General features: G+C 37.3%; 1 protein-coding gene across 13 annotated transcripts in view; it reads right to left on the minus strand.

The window, feature by feature from the left end:
* Positions 1 to 24,378, minus strand: part of MRE11 (MRE11 double strand break repair nuclease) — a 73,242-nt gene that overhangs the window by 48,077 nt on the left and 787 nt on the right. For 6 of the 13 annotated variants that reach the window (XR_015141733.1, XM_086338817.1, XM_086338815.1 and 3 more), the window contains exons 2-9: positions 23,927 to 24,033; positions 22,234 to 22,366; positions 16,646 to 16,806; positions 12,213 to 12,300; positions 10,748 to 10,889; positions 6,705 to 6,819; positions 1,332 to 1,517; positions 479 to 650 (exon numbers count right to left, since the gene is read on the minus strand). Coding sequence is in view for 12 of the 13 variants with exons in the window: in XM_086338817.1 (XP_086194943.1) it covers positions 479 to 650; positions 1,332 to 1,517; positions 6,705 to 6,819; positions 10,748 to 10,889; positions 12,213 to 12,300; positions 16,646 to 16,806; positions 22,234 to 22,366; positions 23,927 to 23,946 (1,017 nt within the window). In the remaining variant the exon portion in view is untranslated. Of the gene's footprint in view, positions 1 to 478; positions 651 to 1,331; positions 1,518 to 6,704; positions 6,820 to 10,747; positions 10,890 to 12,212; positions 12,301 to 16,001; positions 16,807 to 22,233; positions 22,367 to 23,926; positions 24,034 to 24,378 lie in introns of those variants that run through there. The other 7 variants (XM_086338819.1, XM_086338820.1, XM_086338825.1 and 4 more) reach the window with 7 other exon arrangements.

Below are 24,378 nucleotides of genomic sequence, written 5' to 3' on the forward strand. Positions count from 1 at the left end.
GCAGGAGGATTCTTTACCAGCTGAGCAACCAGGGAAGCCCTAGCAGACATATTTCAAGATTTTATCTGGAGGTAGATTTCAGGGTGAAAGGATGTGTGAGGGAGATTACTAGGCTAAGGTTCTCCTCATCTACCATAGTATCCTGTGATTCCCCAAAGTTACTGCTTTCATTAATAAAATGAACAAATTATCAAATCAGGATAAAAAGAGAAAAGTGATTATACATACGTCTCTGAGAAGGAGGAAAGGATCTGGGAGTGGGGCTTAAAGTTTCCTCTATATGTAACATTCTTCCATCTCAAAGACTTAAAAAAAAAACCTTACGCCTAAACTCATTTACTGAACAGTGGTTCCTTAAAGGTTTCATGAGAATATAGCAAATGTAATGTCTTCCCTCTAGTCTACTGAAGTATTTAATTCAATGTAAATAACCTCTCAACTAAAATAGATTTCATTGACCTTTATCTAGAAGAATTACCTTCTCCAAGCAGAAGTTCTGTATGACTTGTGTTACTTTAGGATTATCTGGGTTAAAAATGTCTGGATGATCAGCCAGAACAACATCTTCCATGAAAAACTGCCTCACTGTGCGGAGAGGAATTTTCTGCATATTCATCTTCCTTCCTTTAATACGCAGCAAACCAATGTGTCTGAAATGAGGAGGGAAATGAAAGCCTAGTCACATTGTAAATTTCCTCAGGAAGATGTGCACATCAAAACGATCATATTTGTTAATGTCTACAAAATCCTTACAACCTCCCCTCCTTAAAAAATGTTTAGTAATTTGATCTGTTTTTTTTTTTTTTTTTTTTGGCTGTGGACTTTCTAGTTGTGGCATACAACGCTTAGTAGTTGTGGTGCCTGGGCTTAGTTGCTTTGTGGCATGTGGGATCTTAGTTCCCTGATCACGGATCGAACCTGTATCTTGCATATTACAAGGCAGATTTTTAACCACTGGACCACCAAGACTTTTAGTAATTTGATCTTAATGTTATATCACAGGAAAAAATGTAAACATTCTTCTTCCCCAGAATAAAATCTACTCATTCATCAACTTTCCTATAGCATTCTACTTAAAATTTAATTAATAAAAAATGTTAGCCTTGAATTGGCCTAATGAACAGCAAAATCATTAATACCACTGGGGTCTTCTCCTGCTGAAAACAGCTTAAAATCTGGGAAAATAGTAACAGTATATGGAATGATCAGTCTTTATAAATAAATTTATCATATAAGTAACAGCACCATCAGTACTTTTGGCCTATGAGATGACCAGATTATTATAGCAAATATTTTTAAGAACTGATTTGGAAAATATAATCATTACTCACTTCTTTACAGCTTCTCCTGGGGAAAGAGAAGTGACCACTGAACTTCCAGGCTGTGACACGTAGAAGAGCTGTTGTTCATTTTTGGTTGGAGCTATTTTACACTCATGTTCATGGCCCCAGATAACAAGATCGATGAAGTCATCCAAAAACTGCTCTGGAATGAAGTTGGTACTTCCGTGTTTACTCCTATGCCAAGATTTTTAAAAACAAGTATTATAAATGTCCATAGATATAAAAAAAACTTCATAATAAGTCTTTCTCCAGTCACTAAAGATTTATTATCCCTTCTGTAAGCCAGAAAGTATTCAAGGGGTTGGGGATACAAAGATAGTATCTAATTCCTAATCTTAAAGGGTTTACAAGCTTGCAGGACACAGACAAGTAAAAGCCTCAAAAGAGAAAGCAGTCAATTCTACACAAAGGCAGGTCACAAAAGGTAGAGAGGAATAACTCTCCCTGTGGGAAAGCCAGAAAAGCATGAGCTCCAGAAAGAGTAAAAAACCTATAAACTGGTCTGAGTGTATACCAAACAGAAAACAGAAGATGACAGTGAATTTAACCTAAGCTTTAAAAAATAAAGTCAAATCTCTGAATATGTCCCATCACTTTTAACATGTTTCTTTTACTGATTAAAATAATGAGAATGTCAGTTTTATATAAGAGAGGAGAGTTTTCAATATTAAATATTGTATGAATGTGATTTCCAAACCCTTATTTTAAACCTAGATTAGCTGCTATTATTAAAAGATATTTGAAAACCCAAAGAGAGGAAGATAAGAAAAAAATTTTCTACAATACTGATTTATATCACTGAGAATTTAAGTACAAGTGTTCAACTACTTCAACCAGCATTCACTTGAGGCAAGCCGACATTCATTCACTCAACAAACATTTACTGAGTGTCTATGTGTCAGGTTTCCCAGGTCTCTTCTAGATCCTGAAGACAGATATGAACAAAGTCCTTGCTCAAATGGGGGAACTAGCAATAACACAACATGCTCATGCATATGCATACACACACACATATACATATATAAATCTTTGTTTTTTATATAAAGTTTTGTCAGATAGTGATAGGTGCTATAGAAAAATAAAGAAAAAATAAAGGGGAAAGTTACATGTAAAAGGGAGGCTACTATGCACAGGGTGGTCCAGAAAGGCCTCTCTAACAGGAGACAAGTAGCAGAGCATTAAGATGAGGGACCAGGAATGCCCGAGACCTAGGCAGAGGGAGGAAACTGATGGCAAAGGCGCTGACATGGGAATGTGTCCAGTGAGTTCAAGAGCAGCAAGGGGACCAGTGTAGCTGAACAGAACGATGCACGGAAGAGCAGGAAGTGAAAGAAGCTCATGTATCTAGGAATGTTTATGTAAAAACAAACTTTTATGTAAAAAATGTATAATGCTATCACAATGACTGAAGAGAGCAGAATAACTCAAATAAACATGAGGTATGTGTGCCTTCCTGGAGCACTGGAAAAGGGAGAATTACGCTGGTGGGTTGATTCTGACTTATGACATAGAAGCTGATTAGAACATCCTTGTGGAAATATTTTGCATGACAAAATCTGTTTAGGGTTTACCTTCTTTTGCTGCAAGAAAAAGAAAACTGATCAACATATAGAAACAAATAGGAAATAAAGTAAAATATAAAAGGCTCAAAAATTCTTGCTCAACATGAGAAAATCAGTTTTTCTTTTACAAGGCCCTGAAAACATACTTACCCTGAAAACAATAAGTATGTAACAATGCTGAAGGTGAAAAATGATCCTAACAGCATTATAATAAAAACCTATTATAACCACAATGAAGGGTAGGAGAAAAGGAACTGACCTAAGGAACTTTAGAAAGTGGTGTTTTTTACTAGATATAGTAAGGCTATGGACTAAAATAATATATAAACACTGAATCCTGGCTGGTAAATTTTCTCAATTTTAAAATTATATGTGAATTAAGATTAAAAAATAAGTAAACATAAAGATGATACAATCCAGGTTTCTATTACAGAAAGAAGTCTCAAATAAGGGAGAAGACAAAAATGAACCCTGTAGGGATGGATTCGAATCAGTATGAACTTGCGCTAGGGTTTTTTTTTTTTTTAAACACATATATTTGTTGTTCAGTCGCTCAGTCGTGTCTGACTCTTTGCGACCCCATGGACTGCAGCACGCTAGGCTTCCCTGTCCTTCACCATATCCAGGAGCTTGCTCAAACACATATATACATACAGACATGTATGCATGAGTTAGTAAATATACATATATTCCTTTAACTCTAGTCATGAGGGCTATGGAGACCTGCAGTAGCACTAAGCACACTTAGTGGCCATATCTGGGTTTCTAAATACCACTCTCTGATGAAAGCAATTAGGGCTCCTTGGCGAAGTAGTTGATTCCTGGGCTTGAGAGAAAAATACAAGAGAAGCCTGGAGCATCTTGTAGGACTGGAAGGTTAATGACATAGCTCAAAAAACAAAAAGGAAGAGGGCTTGCTGAAAAAGCACAGAAGCCGATGTAAAAAAGCTCTCAACGGTCAGAGTTGAAACAAAGTAAGCAACAACAAAAACTGATAATACTGGATTGTACCTCAAAGAATAAATATCTTGAGTCTATAATAAGATAAATAAATGAATGGAATGAATAAGTAAATAAATGAGAATGACAAATTTTCCTAACAGAAGACTTTCAGTCAATAACTATAGAAAGAATAAGGGAAATTTAAAAAGTTACAAACGACACCACAGCATTAATTACTGGAAACAAGTTGCACCTTCAGTTCAGTTCAGTCACTCAGTTGTGTCCAACTCTTTTCAACGCCATGAACCACAGCACACCAGGCCTCCCTGTCCATCACCAACTCCTGGAGTCCACCCAAATCCATGTCCATTGAGTCGGTGATGCCATCCAGCCATCTCATCCTCTGTCGTCCCCTTCTCCTCCTGCCCTCAATCTTTCCCAGGGTCAGGGTCTTTTCCAATGAGTCAGCTCTTCACATCAGGTAGCCAAAGTACTGGAGTTTCAGCTTCCACATCGGTCCTTCCAATGAACACCCAGGACTGATCTCCTTTAGGATGGACTGTTTGGATCTCCTTGCAGTCCAAGGGACTCTCAAGAGTCTTCTCCAACACCACAGTTCAAAAGCATCAATTCTTTGGCACTCAGCTTTCTTCACAGTCCAACTCTCACATCATACATGACCACTGGAAAAACCATAGCCTTGACTAGACAGACCTTGGTTGGCAAAGTAATGTCTCTGCTTTTGAATATGCTATCTAGGTTGGTCATAACTTTCCTTCCAAGGAGTGTCTTTTAATTTCATGGCTGCAATCATCATCTGCAGTGATTTTGGAGCCCAGAAAAATAAAGTCAGCCACTGTTTCCCCATCAAGATGCCCCAGTGGATGCTAAAGCCTGTGGGCCAAATTCTAAGGAGAAACAGGATATTCACATAGTCTCAATGTATTTTTCCCAAAATATTTATTATTATAAAGTAGAAGATGTGACCTTTCCAGTGGAGAAACCTGCTCTACACCACCTTAATCAAATGATCAAGATTATTAACATCACCTTTAACAGCAACCAGCCATACCAACATTATATTACCCATTCCCCTTACCAATGCTGCCACTCCACCTCTCATTCTGGTATGGAATGGCTTATGACCATTCCTTCTGACTTATTCCTACTTGGGGAAAGCAGAAAGTATAGCAGAACTGGGAAGCCCTCAGCAAAAGAAGGAACAAACTCCCTGTCTGTTACATGGAAACCAACATATCAAAACCCTGTCCTGTTCCTCCTTTGAAACTTACCATGTTTATTCAAGAATATACATAAGGCAAAATAACACTGCAGCCTAAAACCTTTCTTTCACTGAGTTGTGGTGATGGACAAGTACCAGACTATTCTACAGTCAATAAGCATCTCTTCAATAAATAATACTATTTAATAATAAGAAGAAGAAATTATATAATCAGGCCCCATATCCCTTCAGATTCTATTTCAATAACTTTTCAACTTTGTTCCTTATATATCATTTCACTGCCACCACTGTTACCATCTCACATTTTTTTACTATAATTATCACATAATAAATCATGTTTCTTCAAATCTCTATTTCCTTTCAATCAACCTTACACCCTGCCACTAGATTAAATTTCTTAAAACTACCAACAAAAAGAAGCTTATCTACCTATATTTGATATTCTGGAAAAACACCTGTATATATGTACCAGGAGTAATGTATAAGAATATTCCTGTGCTCACTTCAGCAGCACATATACTTAAAAAAAAAAAAAAAAATGAATGTTCCTAACAAAGAGATTAAAAAAAAAAAAATCTGGAAATAACAAAACACTCATCAACAGGCGAAAAAGTTGAAATGTATATACATCAGTGAAAATGAGTTATGCTGTTAAGCAGCAAAATGAATTATAGTAACATAGGGCTTCCTTGGTGGCTCAGTGGTAAAGAATCCACCTGCAATGCAGGAGATCTGGGTTTGATCCCTGGGTTGGGAAGATTCCCTGGTGAAAGGAATGGCTACCCGTTCCAGTATTCTTGCCTGGAGAATCCCATGGACAGAGGAGCCTGGCAGGCTACAGTCCATGTGGTCGCAAGAGTCAGAAACGACTAATGACTGATACTTTCACTTTGAAGTAACACACTGTTGAACAAAAATAAGCCAACTGCAAATAAAGCATGGTTCCAGTTATACCAAAACCAAATAAAGATGACTCATGAATAAGTGTGTAATTGAACAATAAAGAAAGCTATGGACAGATTAAATAAAAAGTGAAGATAGTGCTTCCCCTATAAAGTATGTGGGAAAAGATAGGGTCAGAAAAAGGCATGAGGTAATGTACTGCTCATGTTCTACTTCCTTCTGAATTTAGGAGCATTCATTTTACGGTTTTTGGTATACCTTATCCATATGCTAGAAATACTCATTTGTATTAATAAGTATGAATATATATTGAAAATGATTTCAAGATGCAGTCACACAAAGCCTATCTAAGTTTGCCTGATCCTGCATTGACAGCTTTCAAAGAATAAGGAGCCCTTTACTAAAATATGGGCTTCCCTGGTAGCTCAGACGGTAAAGCGTCTGCCTACAACGCGAGAGACCCAGGTTCGATCCCTGGGTCGGGAAGATCCCCTGGAGAAGAAAATGGCAACCCGCTGCAGTACTCTTGCCTGGAAAATCCCATGGACTGAGGAGCCTGGTAGGCTACAGTCCATGGGGTCACAAAGAGTCAGACATGACTGAGCGACTTCACTTCATACTTCACTTTACTAAAATATAGGTAAGCTTAGAAACAGAGATTTGGGGAACCTCAACATTTGACTCAAGAATTTTCAGAGACAAAACTTTTACCTGTTCTGATGAATCACAAATAAGTTAAACCAAGAGTTCTCATCTTCTTTGGGTCTCAACATTGTTACTTTTTTGTTGACAAACATTCGATAGAGCCTTTCATCTGGAATAGATCCTGAAATAGACATTACATTATTTTAAAAGTTTTGCTTCTAAATTATGTGCTTCTCTGAGTATCTCGTTTTCCTATCAGAGATATTTGAAATCTGATATCATTATTCACAAATGAAAACGTTCCAAGTTCATGCCTGACAGCTGCTGAGCAGTTGTTGTTTAGTTGCTCAGTCGTGTCAGACTCTTTGTGACCCCATGGACTATAGCCCGTCAGGCTCCATCTATTTGTGAGATTTCCCAGGCAAGTACTGGAGTGGGTTGCCATTTCCTTCTCCAGGGGGTCTTCCCGACCCAGGGATTGAACCTGAGTCTCCTACAAGTGTCCAGGATTGGCAGGGGGAATCTTCACTGCTGAGCCACCGGGGAAACCTGCTGAGCAGTTGCATTCAAAGAATGTTTTTCATGTCAAGCATACTACTACTACTACTACTACTACTACTAAGTCGCTTCAGTCGTGTCCGACTCTGTGTGACCCCACAGACGGCAGCCCATCAGGCTCCACCATCCTTGGGATTCTCCAGGCAAGAACCCTGGAGTGGGTTGCCATTCCCTCCTCCAATGCATGAAAGTGAAAAGTGAAAGTGAAGTCGCTCAGTCATGTCTGACTCTTAGCGACCCCACGGACTGCAGCCCACCAGGCTCCTCCGTCCATGGGATTTTCCAGGCAAGAGTACTGGAGTGGGGTGCCATTGCCTTCTCTGACGTCAAGCATACGTACCTTCAAAATCTAGAAAATATAGAATAAAAATCTGTTTTCTATGCTCATAGTCTTATTAAAATTTTTAATAATATTGTTTTCTACTCTATTTTTTCTATGTGTACTCTTGATCTAACATATACATTGTAAAATACACAGGAAATGACAGTAGAAGGGGTGAGATTTTAAAATGTACTTAAAAATAATAGTTTTATGTATATTATGCTTTTAAATAAAAACAGTGTGCTTTTAAATAATTTAATGACTTTTCAATAACTCTTCCTAATTCCCCAAAGGATAGTATAGGTCAATGAAAATAAACATGCAAATTGTAATTTTAAATACTATAAAAGGAAAAAAAGTCAGGATGCTAAGAAGGCAATTATCAGTGGGAGGACAAGGTTACTACTTCATGGAGTGATTAAGGAAGAAAACCCAATGCTGCAGAAGTATAAGAGCTAGAAGAGGTCTAGCTTCTAGAGAGAACTCCTAGTGCTGCCAATGAAATGATGGTGGAATGTATGACTGGGATAAAAAAGGCAAGACATGAAAATCCAGGGCATTAGAAGGTTGATCTACTTAGCTGCAGAAACACTAAGAACACTGACAAAATTGGAAGGCAAGCAGGTAAGAAAACTGAGGTAATGGAAAGGGCAGTTTACTGGTTGGCAGTTAGCTTCAAGGATACCTGAAAAGGAAGGACAGGTGGTGGCAGTGGAAAGCAAGGACAGCAGGGACTTGGCCTCCAGCCCTTCCGCCCTAGAGCCTGTGAGAGGCCAGGAGAAAACTGCACAAGACACAGGAGACTCGTGGGCCACTGTCACTGAGAGTGGCACAGCACAGGGAGCATTCAGGGACTGATGATATGAGTCTGCTAACTAAAAAGGGCTCTAGCATATGGCACCCCACTCCAGTATTCTTACCTGGAGGGTCCTGTGGACAGAGGAGCCTGGTGCGCTGCTGTCTATGGGGTCACACAGAGTCAGACACGACTAAAGTGACTTAGCTACAGCAGCATATACCGAGCTGGGGTGAGAGCAGATGCTGGAGGGTAGAGACTGAGTCCAGTTAAGGAAAATAGAACAGGATGAGATGAGAGACTGGGGATAAAAGGGATGACGGAAGCAGTTTGCCTCTGGCAGTGACTAAGGCATAATGGGGTTTGTCCTTGGTTTTAAAGTGTGAGGATCAATCATTTTCTTCAGATATGATCCCCAACGTTACAGTGATTAAAATATTGGTAGTTTTTTTTTTTTTTTTAATGTATTTTACTTCTTGCTCTATCACTTGCAAAAATCAGACATAATATTTTGGTCTCATCTTCTGTATCTCTAAAATAGAGATTGCCATGATGCTTTTCTATTTGTTGGCAAAATTATGTAACTTGGGCAAAGACTCTACACTTCCTACAGAAAGTATTTAAATAAAACATCCATCTTAATTATTCTTTAAAAACATATACAAAGAGAAATGAGTACTAAGGCTTCTATTATACTAAAATCACTCAAAAAATAATGAAAACTATGTTGAGGTTAGTTACAGCATGAGTTTTTTCTTAATTTCCCTTGGGGTACTTTAAAACTGGTTTAACATGAAGTATAATTTTTATAATACTTAGGAAATGGCAACCCACTCCAGTGTTCTTGCCTGGAGAATTCCACGGATGCAAGAGCCTGGTGGGCTATAGTTCATGGAGTGGCAAAGAGTTGGGCACAATTTAGCGAATAAATGATATACATCAAAAACAACAAAACTATTGTATTCATATAACAAATATCAAACTGAACTTAACCAAATGAAGACACAAAAAATACACTGAATGCATGCTGAAAATGGTTTTACCAGTAGTCATGTATGGATGTAACAGCTGGACCATGAAGAAGGCTGAGCATAAAAGAATTGATGCTTTCAAACTGTGGTCCTGGATAAGACTCTTAAAAAGTCCTTTGGACTGCAAGGAGATCTAACCAGTACATTCTAAAGGAAATCAACCCTGAATATCAACTGGAAGGACTGATGCTGAAGCTGAAACTCCAATACTTTGGCCAACTGAATCAAAGGGCCAACTCATTGGAAAAGACCCTGATGCTGGGAAACACTGAAGGCAAAAGAAAGGAGCAGCAGAGGATGAGATGGCTAGATAACATCACCTACTCAATGGACGTGAATCTGAGCAAACTCCAGGAGACAGTGAAGGACAAACTCAATGGGGTCTCAAGAGTCAGACACGACTTAGCCACTGAAGAGCAACAAACAAAAACAGTCTTCCATTCACATGTAATAAAGCCTAGCAAACAAGCTTTTACCTACTGGAAACTAAATAAATTACAGAAGTTGATAAAGCAAATTTTCTGAGCATTGTAGACGACAGTTCTAAACTAGCACTAATAAAAATATCATGTGAGCCACCAAAACGGGCCAAATACGTAAATTCTAATTTTCTAGTAGCCACATTAAAATAAGTAAAAGAAATTGGTAAAATTAATTTTAATATATTTCATTTAACCCAATATCTGAGTAAGATATTTTACATTTTTTTCTAAGTCTTTGAAATCTAATATGTATTTTATACTTATAGCATGACTCAATTTAGATTAGCCACTTTTCTAGTGCCTGATATCCACATGATTACTGTATTGGACAGTGAAACTTTAAACCTTTCAAAGACTTCCAAAATATCAAAATGCAGTTGTTCTAAATTACTCTACAGTTCTATGTTCAGGATTCTTGTCTGAGCCTAAAAGAAAAAAAAGAAAGAAATAACAAACAATAGATACTAAGGGGAAAATATTTTTTCATCAAAACTGCTATTAAAAACAAATCTCAAGAACTATTGAAATGAAATGAAATGAAATGTCAGTCGGTCCTTCATGTCTGACTCTTTAAAATCTGATGGACCATAGCCTGCCTGGCTCCTCTGTCCGTGGAATTCTCCAGGCAAGAATACTGGAGTGGGTAGCCATTCCCTTTTCCAGGGGATCTTCCTGACCCTGGAAGATCGAACCTGGGTCTCCTGCACTGCAGGCACATTCTTTACCATACTGGTGCTTATAAAATAATGAAAAATGTCCACCAAAACGTTGTAATATTTTTTAAAGTCACCCATAAGGAATAATTAGATTTGCCTCAATTCCTTCCAAACAGCAACAAAGTGAACTCCAGAATTTGATTTCCTAGTTGCTTAAACAAGTAAACATTTATCAACATAAATAGTAATATAAACCCATCTTACCTAAACCATATAGAGCAATTTTTGTGCTTCCTTTCTGAAGCAAAACTGGACTAATGTCTATCTTCTCCACAGACATTGAACGTCCAAAGTGATTGACAAATCCAGCACAACTTAAAATATCCAGGGCACAGAGTGCATCTGCCTATGCAAAATATTTTCAAAGAATATTAATGTATATCTAAAAACTAATAATCTGCATATGTTATTACTTATTAAAAGTATATTCTGTATAGCAGTTATAAAAACCTAGACGAAGATAGTGCCTTGTCAAAACAAGATTACAATAGTAAAGTATGTGCTATCCTTTTCTCTATCACTGTGAGTAGAATCACATGTTAATACATGTTAAATACAAAGTTAATGTTTCATCAAAATTTATCATGTCTTGTTCACTGAAAAATAAAACCAGCTATGGAATCAGTTATTTGTCATATTAAGCAGACCTCTCAAGAGGTGAGGAAAAAAAAGACTAGCTAAATAGTGATTTATAATACATTAATGACCAGAAAAAATAAAATGATATTTTTAGATTACTTTAGGATCCCTATTATTTGAAATCTTCCTCAATTTACAGTGGATTTAGGTACCAATAAATCCATAGTAAATTGAAAATACTGTAAGTCAAAAATGCAGTTAAAGTACCTCATCTACTGAAAATCATAGCTTAACCTAGCCTACTTTGAACATGCTCAGAACACTTACATGAGCCTACAGTTGGGAAAAAGTATAAATATTTTACAATAAAGTACTGAGTATCTTGTATAATCAATCTACTGTACATGAAGAACAGAATGACTGTATGGTACATACCCATACAGAATGGTTTTAAGTGTGGCAACTGTTTACCCTTGGGCTGGGGTGGCTGATTGGGAGCTGGGCCTTGCTGTCTTTACTCAGCATCACAAGAGAGTATCTTCCCACAAATCATTAGCCCAAAAATAGATCAAAACTCATAATTCAGGTTCAACTGAACGCACGTCAGTTTCACACCATTGTAAAGTTTAAAAATCTTAGGTCGAACCATCACAAGCTGAAGATGGTCTGTACTTCCTTATCAAACAAAATAAGATGATCTAATTTAGATTTAAAACTGTTCATGAAACAATTATTTCCTATAGTGAGATTTTTGAGATAAAAGCACCAGGTAATCTGTAAAGTATTATACAAATGTTAGGCTATTCCCAACATTTATTTATTCCTAAATGTTATTCCTTCTACTGGTTATTTATTGCTAACTTTGGCACTCAAGAAATAAAAACATATCTCATACATCAATTATTATCTCAGATTTTTTAAAGTATCTAAAAAGCAGTATAAAAGCCTATATGAATGATAAAGAGTCAATTTGAATCTCTGAGTCAATCTGACTAAAAGTTGCTGGGAAGAAGTGGAAGAATGCTTCCCATAGACAAATTAAACAGAAAATTTCTAAAATTTCAACAAACTTTAAGAACACAATAATTACCCCTGTGGGATCATCATGATTGCCGTGAATACTAAACACCGGAATTGAAATGTTGAGATTGCCATCTTGGTAGTTCACCCATGGAAACCTTAAAAAAGAAAGAAAAAGTTTCTGTAAGAGACAAAAGCTCTTTCCTCCATTCTCCTCCTCCAAAAACTTAATACTGTTACAGGCAAATTGGATGATCTAACTCGGCAGATGACTTTGGAGTTTTAAAAAAAAATTCAATCATAGGCAATAATTCAAGTTTGAAAAGATCACAAAGTACTGCACTTGAAAACCTTACAGTATATGATGCTTGTGAATTGTATGAACGATTTGATTATCTGAATAGTAAGCTAACAGGCTTTCAAAATTTTGAAAGTCTCTGTGTAAGGTCTGTATTTGTATTGTAGAAGCGGGAGGGGAAAAATACACCTACTCTGGAATACAAGACCTTGATTAAAAATTCCAGCTCTATCACTCACTACTTGTATGACAAATTTTCACACTACTGTCCCTAGTCACCAAGCTCCTCTTCTCAGAGGAAATGACACTAGTAATTTCTACTTTATCTGTGAAAAAATATCTTATATCTGTAAAGCAAATAAATACATCTTCCTTCTTCCACAAATGGCAGCACAATACAGACCTTTGGACCCTGCCTTTATCACTTAGCATACTTTGTAAATCATTTCATATCAGTATATAAAGAGCTTCCTTGTGGCTTTTTTTAGCCAGACACTGTATGGATTATTACAATGTGTTTAAGTAGATACCTACAAATAGACATTTAGGCCATTTCCAGTCTTTTGTTTCACAAATGGTTACAGTGAGTAATCCTGTACAAAGATGCCCTTGTGAGGAAATTATCTAGGAGGACACTGTCAGGTCAAAAAGCACACCTACATTTGTAAATTTGATTACTGCCAACTTCCCCCCATTGAGGTGGTTTAACTTACATATAATACAATGGCACAGCATGAGACCATTTCCCCTTACTCCACTAGTACAGTATATGATCAAACTTCTTCAATCTTATGCCAGTAGTTCTAAATCCTAGCTGCACAGCAAAATTCTCTAGGGATCTTTGAAGATCCGCCAATGTCTGAGACACAATCAGGGAGATTAACTGAGCTAGAGACTGGGCATCAGTACTTTTTAAGATTCTGAGGTAAAGATAATACACACCCAGGACTGAGAATTACTGATGTATATAAATCCTATAGGAGAAAAATATCTCAGTATACTTCATCTCATATCTTTCATATTCTTTTAGTATGTTTAAATGTCACTTTATTTCCTTTTCAGTGAATGATGTCCATATTCTTTACCTAACTTTTTTTTTATTAACTCATGAATTTCTTTTAACTAACTTGAAAAAATTATTTATCTATTGGGAAAATTAGACATTAATTTGCCTTGAATTAAAAATGTTCTTCCTGGTTGAACCTGGACTTCCAACTTCCATGGGCAGCTCTTGCCATGCAGAAATTTACAAAGACAAAAACATCAATCTTTTATGGATTCTGGATTTGTGCAATACTTAGAAAAGTCTTTCCACATCCAGGTTTTTTAAAATGCTTAACAGTTTCCTCTAGTTCTTTTATTGAATAAGCTATATTTTCCTGGAGATATGTGATACCACCTTTATCAAATACTAAATTCCCACATTTACTGAGGCTATTTCTGGAACTTCTATACTTTCAATTATCTGCCTATCAATTCATGAGTTATACCACATTTTTTATTATTGTAGAGAAGGCAATGGCACCCCACTCCAGTACTCTTGCCTGGAAAATCCCTTGGACAGAGGAGCCTGGAAGGCTGCAGTCCATGGGGTCGCTGAAGCTTGGACATGACTGAGCAACTTCACTCTCACTTTTCACTTTCATGCATTGGAGAAGGAAATGGCATCCCACTCCAGTGTTCTTGCCTGGAGAATCCCAGGGACAGGGGAGCCTGGTGGGCTGCCATCTATGGGGTCACACAGAGTTGGACACGACTGAAGTGACTGAGCAGTAGCAGCAGCATTATAATATACTTTTTTCCAGCTATACTGTGATATAACTGACATGCAACATTGTGTTACTTTAAGGTATACAAATATGTTGGTTTGATATATTCATATACTGCAAAATGATAACCACTGTAACTTACCTACCACTGTAAGCTTAACACACACTCCCTTCAACAGCTGCCAGCATGTCACACAGTTACCATCTCCTTTTTCTAGTGAGAACGTTTAAGATCTACTGTCTTAGAAACTTTACTAACTCATACTATGCTGTACATTAGATCCTAGGAATGTAATCATTTTTTAATCAAAATTATACTTTTTGACCAGCATCTCCACTTTCCCCCCAACACCCGGCCCTGGTAACCACCATTCCAGTCTCCATGAGTTCAGATTTCCTATACTGCGTAAGTGATATTACACATTATTTGTCTCTTTGTCTGACTTAGTTTACTTAGCATAAAGCCTTCAAGGTCCACACATGTTGTCTCAGATGAAAGGATGTCTCTTCTCACAGTTGAGTAACATGTATGTATTACACATACACACACACATATATATTACATGTTTATCCATTCTTTCACTGATGGACATGTACACTGTTGCCACCACTGCCTTATCTTGGCTACTGTGAATAATGCTGCAGTGAACGTGGGAGTGCAGACTATCTCTTTAAGATACCGTTTTCATTCCTTCTGGATATATACCCAGAGGGAGAACTACTGGATCACACGGTGGTTCCGTCTTTGAGGGGGAACCGCCAGTGTTTTCCATGGGCTGCACAAACTGACATTCCGAATAGTGCGCAAGGGTTTTCTTCTCTCCACATTCTCCCCAATACTTGTTCTCCCTTGTCTTTTTGATGACAGACATCCTAACAAGTGTGAGGTGATATCTCATTGTGGTTTTCATACGCTTTTCCCCAATGATTAGTGATGCTGAGCACCTTTTCCTGTACCTGTTGTTTGTTCTATTTCCATGAAAGCTACCATTGGAATTTTGATAGGGATTGAACTGAGCTAAACACTACTTAGTAGTCCTCTTTTTCAGAGTTTCCCTATTTTTTTGTTGTTCTATTTTTCTACATGAACTAGTAAACTGGAACAGAAAATTATCCAAAATGTAGTACAAAGAAATAAAGTTATAGGGGATATTAAAAAGTGGGTAAGATATAATTTTCAGAAAGAGAACAGGAAAGAAGGTTTGAAAACATTTGCTACTGTTGTTTAGCTGATAAGTCATGTCCAACTCTCTTGCAACCTCATGTAATGTAGCCCACCAGGCTTCTTTGTCATGGGATTTCTCAGGTAAGAATACTGGAGTGGGATGAAAGAAATCAAAGAGGACACAAATAGATGGAAAAATATACCATGTTCATGGATTGCAAGAATCAATATAGTGAAAATGAGTATACTATCCAAAGCACTCTATAGATTCAGTGCAATCCCTATCAAGATACCAATGGTATTTTTCACAGAACTAGAACAAATAATTTCATAATTTGTACGGAAATACAAAAAAACCTCAAATAGCCAAAGCAATCTTGAGAAAGAAGAATGGAACTGGAGGAATCAACCTGCCTGACTTCAGGCTCTACTACAAAGCTGCAATCATCAAGACAGTATGGTACTGGCACAAAGACAGAAATATAGATCACTGGAACAAAATAGAAAGCCCAGAGATAAATCCACACACCTATGGACACCTTATCTTTGACAAAGGAGATAAGAATATACAATGTAGAAAAGACAATCTCTTTACAAGTGATTAGAATGTTTAAAACAAGGACATACGTTAAAAATTGTAAGAATCTTTCAAAATCTAATTCTGCTGCTGTGTCGCTTCAGTCATGTCCGACTCTGTGTGACCAAATAGACAGCAGCCCACCAGGCTCCGCCATCCTTAGGATTCTCCAGGCAAGAATACTGGAGTGGGTTGCCATTTCCTTCTCCAATGCATGAAAGTGAAAAGTGAAAGTGAAGTCGCTCAGACTTGTTACATATTTGACTATGAACATCAAAATTAAGTATTTCTGTCAACAAAAGGTCCTGTGAACAGTCCAAAGACAATCCACTGATTGGGAAAAAAATATATATGCATAACAAAGGCTTGATATCTAGAATATATAAATAGCTCCTGCAAATTCAACATGAAAAGCAAAAAAAAAAAAAAAATCCAAATTTTTTAATAGACAAAGGATATGAACAGAGATTCCAAAAGTACAATAAAAATCTAAGAAGTTACTCAATCTATTAATTAGGGAAATACAAATTAATACAATAATGTACAGAAAATTTAAAGAACTACAACTGCCAAGGAAATAGCTTATAATGAAGAGAAGATGACTAATTGTTTATGTGTTCACACATCTTACATAGGAAATGTTATATATCATAGACACAAGGAAACATTCATTGAAGCATTTAAATATACTTACTTACTAAAACCAAAGTTAACTGACTGGTCGCTGAGAATTTCAAACTGTACAGGACGATCCCCCATACAATATTTTCTTAATAACTCGAGGCAGGTATGTAATGTTTTTCTTGAGGGTTTATTTTCATGAAAAAGATCACCACCTAACAAAATAAAATCCACCTAATCAAAAGAAAATAGTGTGAAAATTAGTGTGTTTTATAGGTAAAATTTTTAAAACTATAGACCAAAGAGAGAAAAAAATTTTATAGAAGATACCACTATGTGTGGAGATTTAAAGTTTCATATTTTGTTCATTTAAAGGCCCTTCCAATCTGGTTACTAATCTGATTCCCACTTAGGTTCCCAGGCGACCTTCAAAAAGCCATCTTTAAATTACTATACCAAGTCTCTAACTCATGCTACCAGAAGTGATTTCTTTTTTTAAAGTTATCCAAATCAAACATAAACTCTGCACTTTAATAAAACCTATTGAAGGAATGGTTCAGTGGTAAAGAATCTGTCTGCCAAGCAGGAGACCCAGCTTTGATACCTGGGTCAGGAAGATCTGCTGGAGAAGGAACTGGCAACCCACTCCAGTATTCTTGCCTGGGAAATCCCATGGACAGAGGAGCCTGGCGCGCTACAGTCTATGGGGTCACAAAGAGTCAAAGACAACTTAATAACTAAACGACAACATGCAAGGAAGAGCTGATTCAATCCAAATTATTCACTAGATTCATTCAACAATTATTTAGACTTCCTATAGGCAGTGAAAGCTCAGGAAATAGCAATCTACAAAACAGATCATGTCCCTGCCCTCACTGAATACAATGTACCATACGTCATACTGAGTATGATGAATAAAATATGACCCCTATTCTATTCAAAATCCAGTGGGAGAGAAAAACTGCTATGCATCTAAACATAAATCAGACTCTGAATTTAGACAGGGGATATATACCAGAAGAGCTATTACCAGAGATAATTTCTGGTATCAGAAAGTCTCATCACAGGGCATGGCACAGCATACACTTGTTTAACAAACATCTGCTCTTCCCATCTTCCTATGCACTGTCTTTCTCCTCTTTAAAGCCCCAGACTCCCTTCCCCTTCTCCTTAGATCAGGATGGCAGATAAGCCTCCATTACCTCACTGCTGGGAGTCTCATATTTTTGTGGGGCTCCTGCATGGGAAATACCATGGACAGATGAGCCTGACGGGATATAGTCTGTGGGGTCACAAAGAATTGGACATGACCTGAGTGACTAAACAACAACAGTGCACATAAGCGATATTTTAGTCCATTAATCTGTCTTGCGTGCATGCTAAATTGCTTCAGTCTTGTTCGACTCTTTGCTATCCTATGGATTATAGCCTACCAGGCTCCTCTGTCCGTGGGATTCTCCTGGGAAGAACACTGGAATGGGTTGCTGTGCCCTTCTCCAGGGGAGCTTCCCACATCTCATGTCTCCTGCATTGGCAGGTGAGTTCTTTATCACTAGTGCCACCTGGGAAGCCCTTATCTGTCTTATGTCAACTTAATTATCAGACCAGTCAGAGAACCTAGAAGGGAAGAAGGAAAAGATTTCTGGCCCCTACACTAGTCAGAGAGACTGCAATTAAAATTTAAGCTAGGTCTTCAAAACTAAACATGATTTGAGCAAAGGAAAAAAATGATCACAATCAAAGCCATAGAAAACACAACTTAAGTAAACATTTTTATAAGGGAGAGGAAGGGAAAGAGTTGTTTAAAAGAGTTTTGGAGGTTAGTTACTCAAACATACCAATGGGCTTAATACTACTCAACTGAATCCTTAAACATGGTTAGGGTGGTATGTTTTATATTATCAAGAGCAAAAAAAAAATTTTTAATATCTTTAAAAACTGGTTTGTGACTCTAGTGATCACTGAGAACACAACTTGCTTCTGAGGTATTCCAGCCCTACATGAATCTACTCATGAGTAAATGTCAGACACATCCAATCGAGGAATATTCTACAAAAATAATTACCTGTGACTCTTCAAAAATGTCAAGGTCATGCTGAGAGAACAAACTTATGGTTGCCAGGGGTTAAGGATAGAGGGGAAAGGATAGTTAGAGAGTTTGGGATGGCATGGACACACTGTTATATTTAAAATGGATAACCAACAAGGACCTACCACATAGAATAGGGAACTCTGCTCAAAGTTATATGGCAGCCTAGACAGGAGGGGAGTCTGGTGAGTGTGTGTGCGTGCTCAGTGTCCAACTCTTTGTGACCCCATGGACTGCAGCCTGCCAGGCTCCTCTGGGATTTCTCAGGCAAGAATATTGGAGTGGGTTGCCATTTCCTTCTCCAGGGGATCTTTCTGACTCAGGGATAGAACCCAGGTCTCCTACACTGCAGGCAAATTCTTTACCATCTAAGCCACCAGAGGACTCTGGGGCAGAGTGAATACATGTATATCCATTGAGTCCCTTCACTATTCACCTGAAACTATCACAACTTTGTTTAAAAAAAAAAAAAAAGCCAGAGTCATTAAAGACAAGGCAGACTGAGGAAATGTCCCAGATTATAAGAGACTAAAGAGACATGACAACTAAATGTAAAATGTAATCCTGGGTTGGGATCTAACAGCACTGACCTGCCCCCAAACTACTATGACATTTGTTGTGGGGAAAACTGGCAGCATCTTAGAATTACGTGATAGTACTGGAGAAACATCAGTTTCCCGGGTTCTGACAAGTGCACTCTGATTACACATGCAGTTTACTCTCAAGTGGTTCAGAAAAAGTGTGTCTGTCTGTGTGTGTATGTATGGAGAGAGAGAGGATAAATTAAATGTAAAAGTGTAGGAAGGGCATCCCTGGTGGCTCATATAATACAGATTCTTCCTGCAATGCAGGAGACCCTGGTTTGATCCTAGGTCAGGAAGATGCCCTGGAGAAGGGAATGGCAGCCCACTCCAGTTTTCTTGGCTGGAGAATCCCATGGACAGAGGAGCCTGGGACTACAGTCCATAGGGTCAAAATAGTTGGATCCAACTGAGCGATTAAGACACAGATACAAATTCTCACACACACACACACACACACACACACAGTGTAGGAAAATCTCAGTGAAGGGTAAGAAATTATTTGTACTATTCTTACAATGTTTCTGTAAGACTGATATTGTTCCAAAATTAAAAGTTAAAAAAAAAGACTCTGAAGAACTAGAGAGTACAGATTAGCCTGACAGAACTAAAGAGTAGAGATAAGGCTGGTTAGAAGGCTGCTGCTACGTCGCTTCAGTCGTGTCCGACTCTGTGCGACCCCATAGACGGCAGCCCACCAGGCTCCCCCATTCCTGGGATTCTCCAGGCAAGAACACTGGAGTGGGTTCCCACTTCCTTCTCCAACGCATGAAAGTGAAAAGTGAAAGTGAAGTCGCTCAGTGGTGTCCAACTCTTAGTGACCCCATGGACTGCAGCCTACCAGGCTCCTCCATCCATGGGATTTTCCAGGCAAGGGTATGGAGGGGGGTACCACTGCCCACAATATAAAGGACTTAAAAATCAGGAAGAATTTAGACTTCAGTAAGAAGAAATAGACACAAAAGATGGGGGAAAGTAAATATAACATGCATTTGGAGGTACCAGCTTGGGGCTGTGGGCTGAAGAGGACAGTTAGTATTAAAGAGTACAGGGAGAGGAAGCAGAAGGAAAGGAAATGACACAGCAAAGGAAAAAAAAAAGCTTGCGCTCAGGGAAAGACATAGCTCTTCAGCACCTAAGCATAGAAAAGGACACAGGATTCTCTAGCAGGAAACAAACCTCCTTTGACTGTTAATTTCTCTCCCTTCAGGGTAAAAGGAGACGATACTAGACATTCCCTCATTCATGAACACATTTATGAGAGTGCCTCCCACTTGGCAGATCCTTTCGTGGTACTAAGATACACATGAGCAAACAGAAAAGAATCTTCATTTTCATCTAATTTATCTTCCAGAGGAGAAGAAAATACACAAGTAGATAATCCAACAAATTATTTCAGATGGTGCTATAAAAAAATAAATGAGTAATGTGATAAGACTGGAGTTATCAGGGAAGACTTCTCCAAAAAGATAAAACTTGAACTGAGAGGTAAACCCTGACAAAATCAAGATGCTCGGAGCGGGAAGAGAACTAGACACACAGAGGTCCCAGAGTAGAATACACACTCCAGTGTAGATGGAGCACAAGCCAAGCACCCAGAGTCAAAGGAGATGAAGTCTTCTAGTAGGGTCAGATCATACTGAACTCTGTAGTTTAATTTTTACTCTAGATTCAATGGAAGGCCACTTAGATTTTGAAGCAGCAGAGTGCCATGATCTGAGTTATGATTTTATAAGTTCACTCTGTCTGCTACGCTGTAAAAAAGAAGAGAAAAAAAAAACTAAGGGGAGCTATTGTAGTTCAGCAAAATAAGATAAAAGTTTTGAATTAAGCTTATAGACACAAAGGCAGAAAATAGTGGGGAGGTTCCACTCATAAATATTTAGAAATATGAACTAAAGGACTTGCAGAAAAACTGAACAGAACTCTAAGGAAAAGTCAAAGTTGAAGATAACAGTTTGCAAGTCACCCGAATTTATGTTTATTTCCCAGTTGTCTTCTGGGCTCTAGATAGACATTTTATCTGTCTGCCGGAAGGTTTCCTTGAATACCCTATTGGAACCTCCAATAGGAGGCTAATGGCCTAAATCAAAATTCATCACCTTCCCACATAATGAAGTATGTAATAAGGAAGTGTGAAAATAAGAAAGAAATCTTCCTTATTTAAAACCTACTTCTATTACGGGTACCACCATTCACCCAAACTTAACACACTTCAGAGATACTGTCATCCCTTCTCCCTCATCCGCATCTCCTAATCAAAGTATACAAACCCTATTTTTGTCATAGTTCTTGTATTCACTTCCTTTTTTCCATTGAAAGCCACGACTTTAAAAAAGCCTCAAACTTACCTTGACTTCATGCTAGACTCTTGTCAGAAGACTTTCTATTAGTTGGGTACAAAGTCTTCAATCTGGCATTTGAAGCTCTCACTGAAGCTCAAACCACATTTCTAGTTTTTCAGCCCTCTTTCCCAAACAAGACCCACCAGTGAGCCAACACAGCTGCTACATCCCTTCCAAGCCCAAGTTAAATGCCACTTAATTTATCTCATCTTACTGTCCTATTCTAAATGTGATCTCTTCTACCTCTAATCTCTCAGGAAATGCTGTTTATAATTTTCTTATGGCTCTTATCACACATGACCTTGCATCTGAGCATTTTAGACATTTATCATATCTCACATACTGATTTGCCTGTTGTATGTTCTTTGAAAGCAGAAACTATAACAGTCATCTTTACAGTTCAAAAAGAAACATGCTGCACTTAGTAATCACTTCATCAATTGTCATAAATTTTTACAGACTATTTACGAAAGTCACTCCTATTTGAATTCAAAGAATAAGGCACACGAAATCTGATTTGGACTTTTAGCATACTTATATTTAAGCAGGCACTCTGAGCACAAGAACATATGAAACAAAACTCTAAAAGGAAAAACAGTAAGTATAGGAACTTGGTAGAAACTGCAAAAATGCAAACCAAACTCACATCATTTTCCTGGGCAAGTCTTAAAATTTCATCAAGTGTTACAAATGTATCATTTCCTCTCACAGCATCTTTTTCCATAAATCCCAGATGAATATCCGTTGCAACCAAGATTTTAAATGTGTTTTCATCATCGCTGTATTTAAAAAGAAGAAACACTTCAATATAATTCATTGAAAGAATGTTCAAGCAAACTGAACATCTAACCTAAAATCTAAAAAAAAATCTAAATTAAATCTATAAAATAGCAATTATGAAATAAAATTATTTTTCCAGCTCTAAACAAGATCTGAAAATTTGAAGCATTTAATTAACATCACAATCTTCCTACCACTAATACAATGTAGAATATATACACACTTTTTAAAAGGCTCTGTAACTGCTTCAAAAATATATAACCGTGTTACAAGCAGTTTTATACACTCATATGTAACCTGGATTTGAAAGTTTATTTTCCTACTCTGTTTCACAGCAAAAATCTAACAGAATTTGATCCCAGTATCTAAACTTGCTATTTATCTACTTTGCACTTTTCCAGGAAAATCAGAATTAACTAGTTAATTTAAAAAGCACTCCTCTTATTTTATAAGTAGACTTCTATTCTAATAAGCTAGTAACTTACATCCAGGTCCCTGCTTGACTACTCTCCATACAAAGTTAGCTTCCCATTAACAAATCTGGCCAAGTTTACAATGCCATTTAAATTTGGTAGTACTCCAAAGATTCAATACTTTCATGTGAAGCAGCAATATGATAATTATTAACATTCTCTTAAACTTAATGTGACTTTTTAACTGTCTTTAAAATAATTTGGTATCTCTGATCTCATCTCAACTCTCACATGTAAAGAGGTTAGGTATTATTGTTTCTGAATCATGAAACAGAATGGTAGAAATGGTACTAAAAGCCGGGATTAAAATTCAGGCTGTTTCCACTAAAACATACGAACTTAAAAACAAACTTTTATTTATCTCTAAAATTCAAATCTTTATACACAAGAGAAATTTCCAGAAAATGATACGCAGTTCTGACTGCTATATACATACAGATTTAGTCAGAATACTTTCAAATCACATTACTATCCAGACTTCCACAGCAATTTCTAAAATATTTTCACTTGAGTTTTTTCATTTAAATACGAAAATTTATCATTTTAACTTGATACAAATGAAGAAATTGAGGTGAAGTTTAAAGGCTTGCTAACTTGCTCAGGGTCAAACAATACTAATCAAGAAATTAAAACCAGGATGAAAGACTCCAAGTTAAAAGCTTTTCCCACATTACTTTTCCTAGTTCTTTTATTTATTTTCATTTTAGTCAGATTCATTTGCAATTTATTCAGTACCAGGGCAATTTATCCCTCTAAAAATGTGCTCTAAAAGACTTGCATTAGCTAGTAAGACTTAGTTCAAGAATATTTATAGCTTCAAGTTTAAGACAAAAACCTAAGAACATAAACTTATACAGCAATATGCCAATCTACTGCAAAACCCCAATCTACTGCTGCATATTATCTTTAATTAATAAACATACAGTATGAATTGTTAACCATTCCAAATACTTTTTTTGACGACTAACACTTGTGTTCATGCAAGCTCTTTATTTACTAAATAAGTTTTCTTTTATGGTGAACATAGTCGACAGGCTATTTGGTAGAAACGCAAACCAACAAATATTTCGGAAGAAAGGTGCTTACAGGGCATCCGCAGGACTCATTTCTATGGTCAGTCCACCTCCTCCGAGACCAGTTCCTTCTCCAAGTACCCTTGGGTCCGGTGCTCAAAACTCACTCGATTATAAATTCTAAAACAAAATTTTATTTAAAACATATTTTTTAAATGCAGACTGGCAATTCTGAGTCTCATTTTCACTTAAGCACCTACTATATTTTTAATGTTAACAAAAAAAATAACGTGTCTCCAGTGCCACTCCAGTTTTACCACTATAATTAAACTCCCCTAGCTCCTTTTGCGTGCCCTGTGGGAAGCTAATATTTGTTAAATGAATGGGCAAAAGAGTCACACAATACTTCCGGTTTAGCACACGAATAACTCTGAACAGAAATGTTAAAGTTGCATGCAAGGGCTACTCTGGAGCCTAAGGGGATCCTGTATTTCCTGCTTAAACACAGAATTATTTTAAAGACAC

This window comes from Bos grunniens, chromosome 15 (assembly GCF_055505025.1).
Source record: "Bos grunniens cultivar Pamir isolate PY7600 chromosome 15, Bosgru_T2T1.0, whole genome shotgun sequence".
Lineage (NCBI taxonomy): Eukaryota > Metazoa > Chordata > Mammalia > Artiodactyla > Bovidae > Bos > Bos grunniens.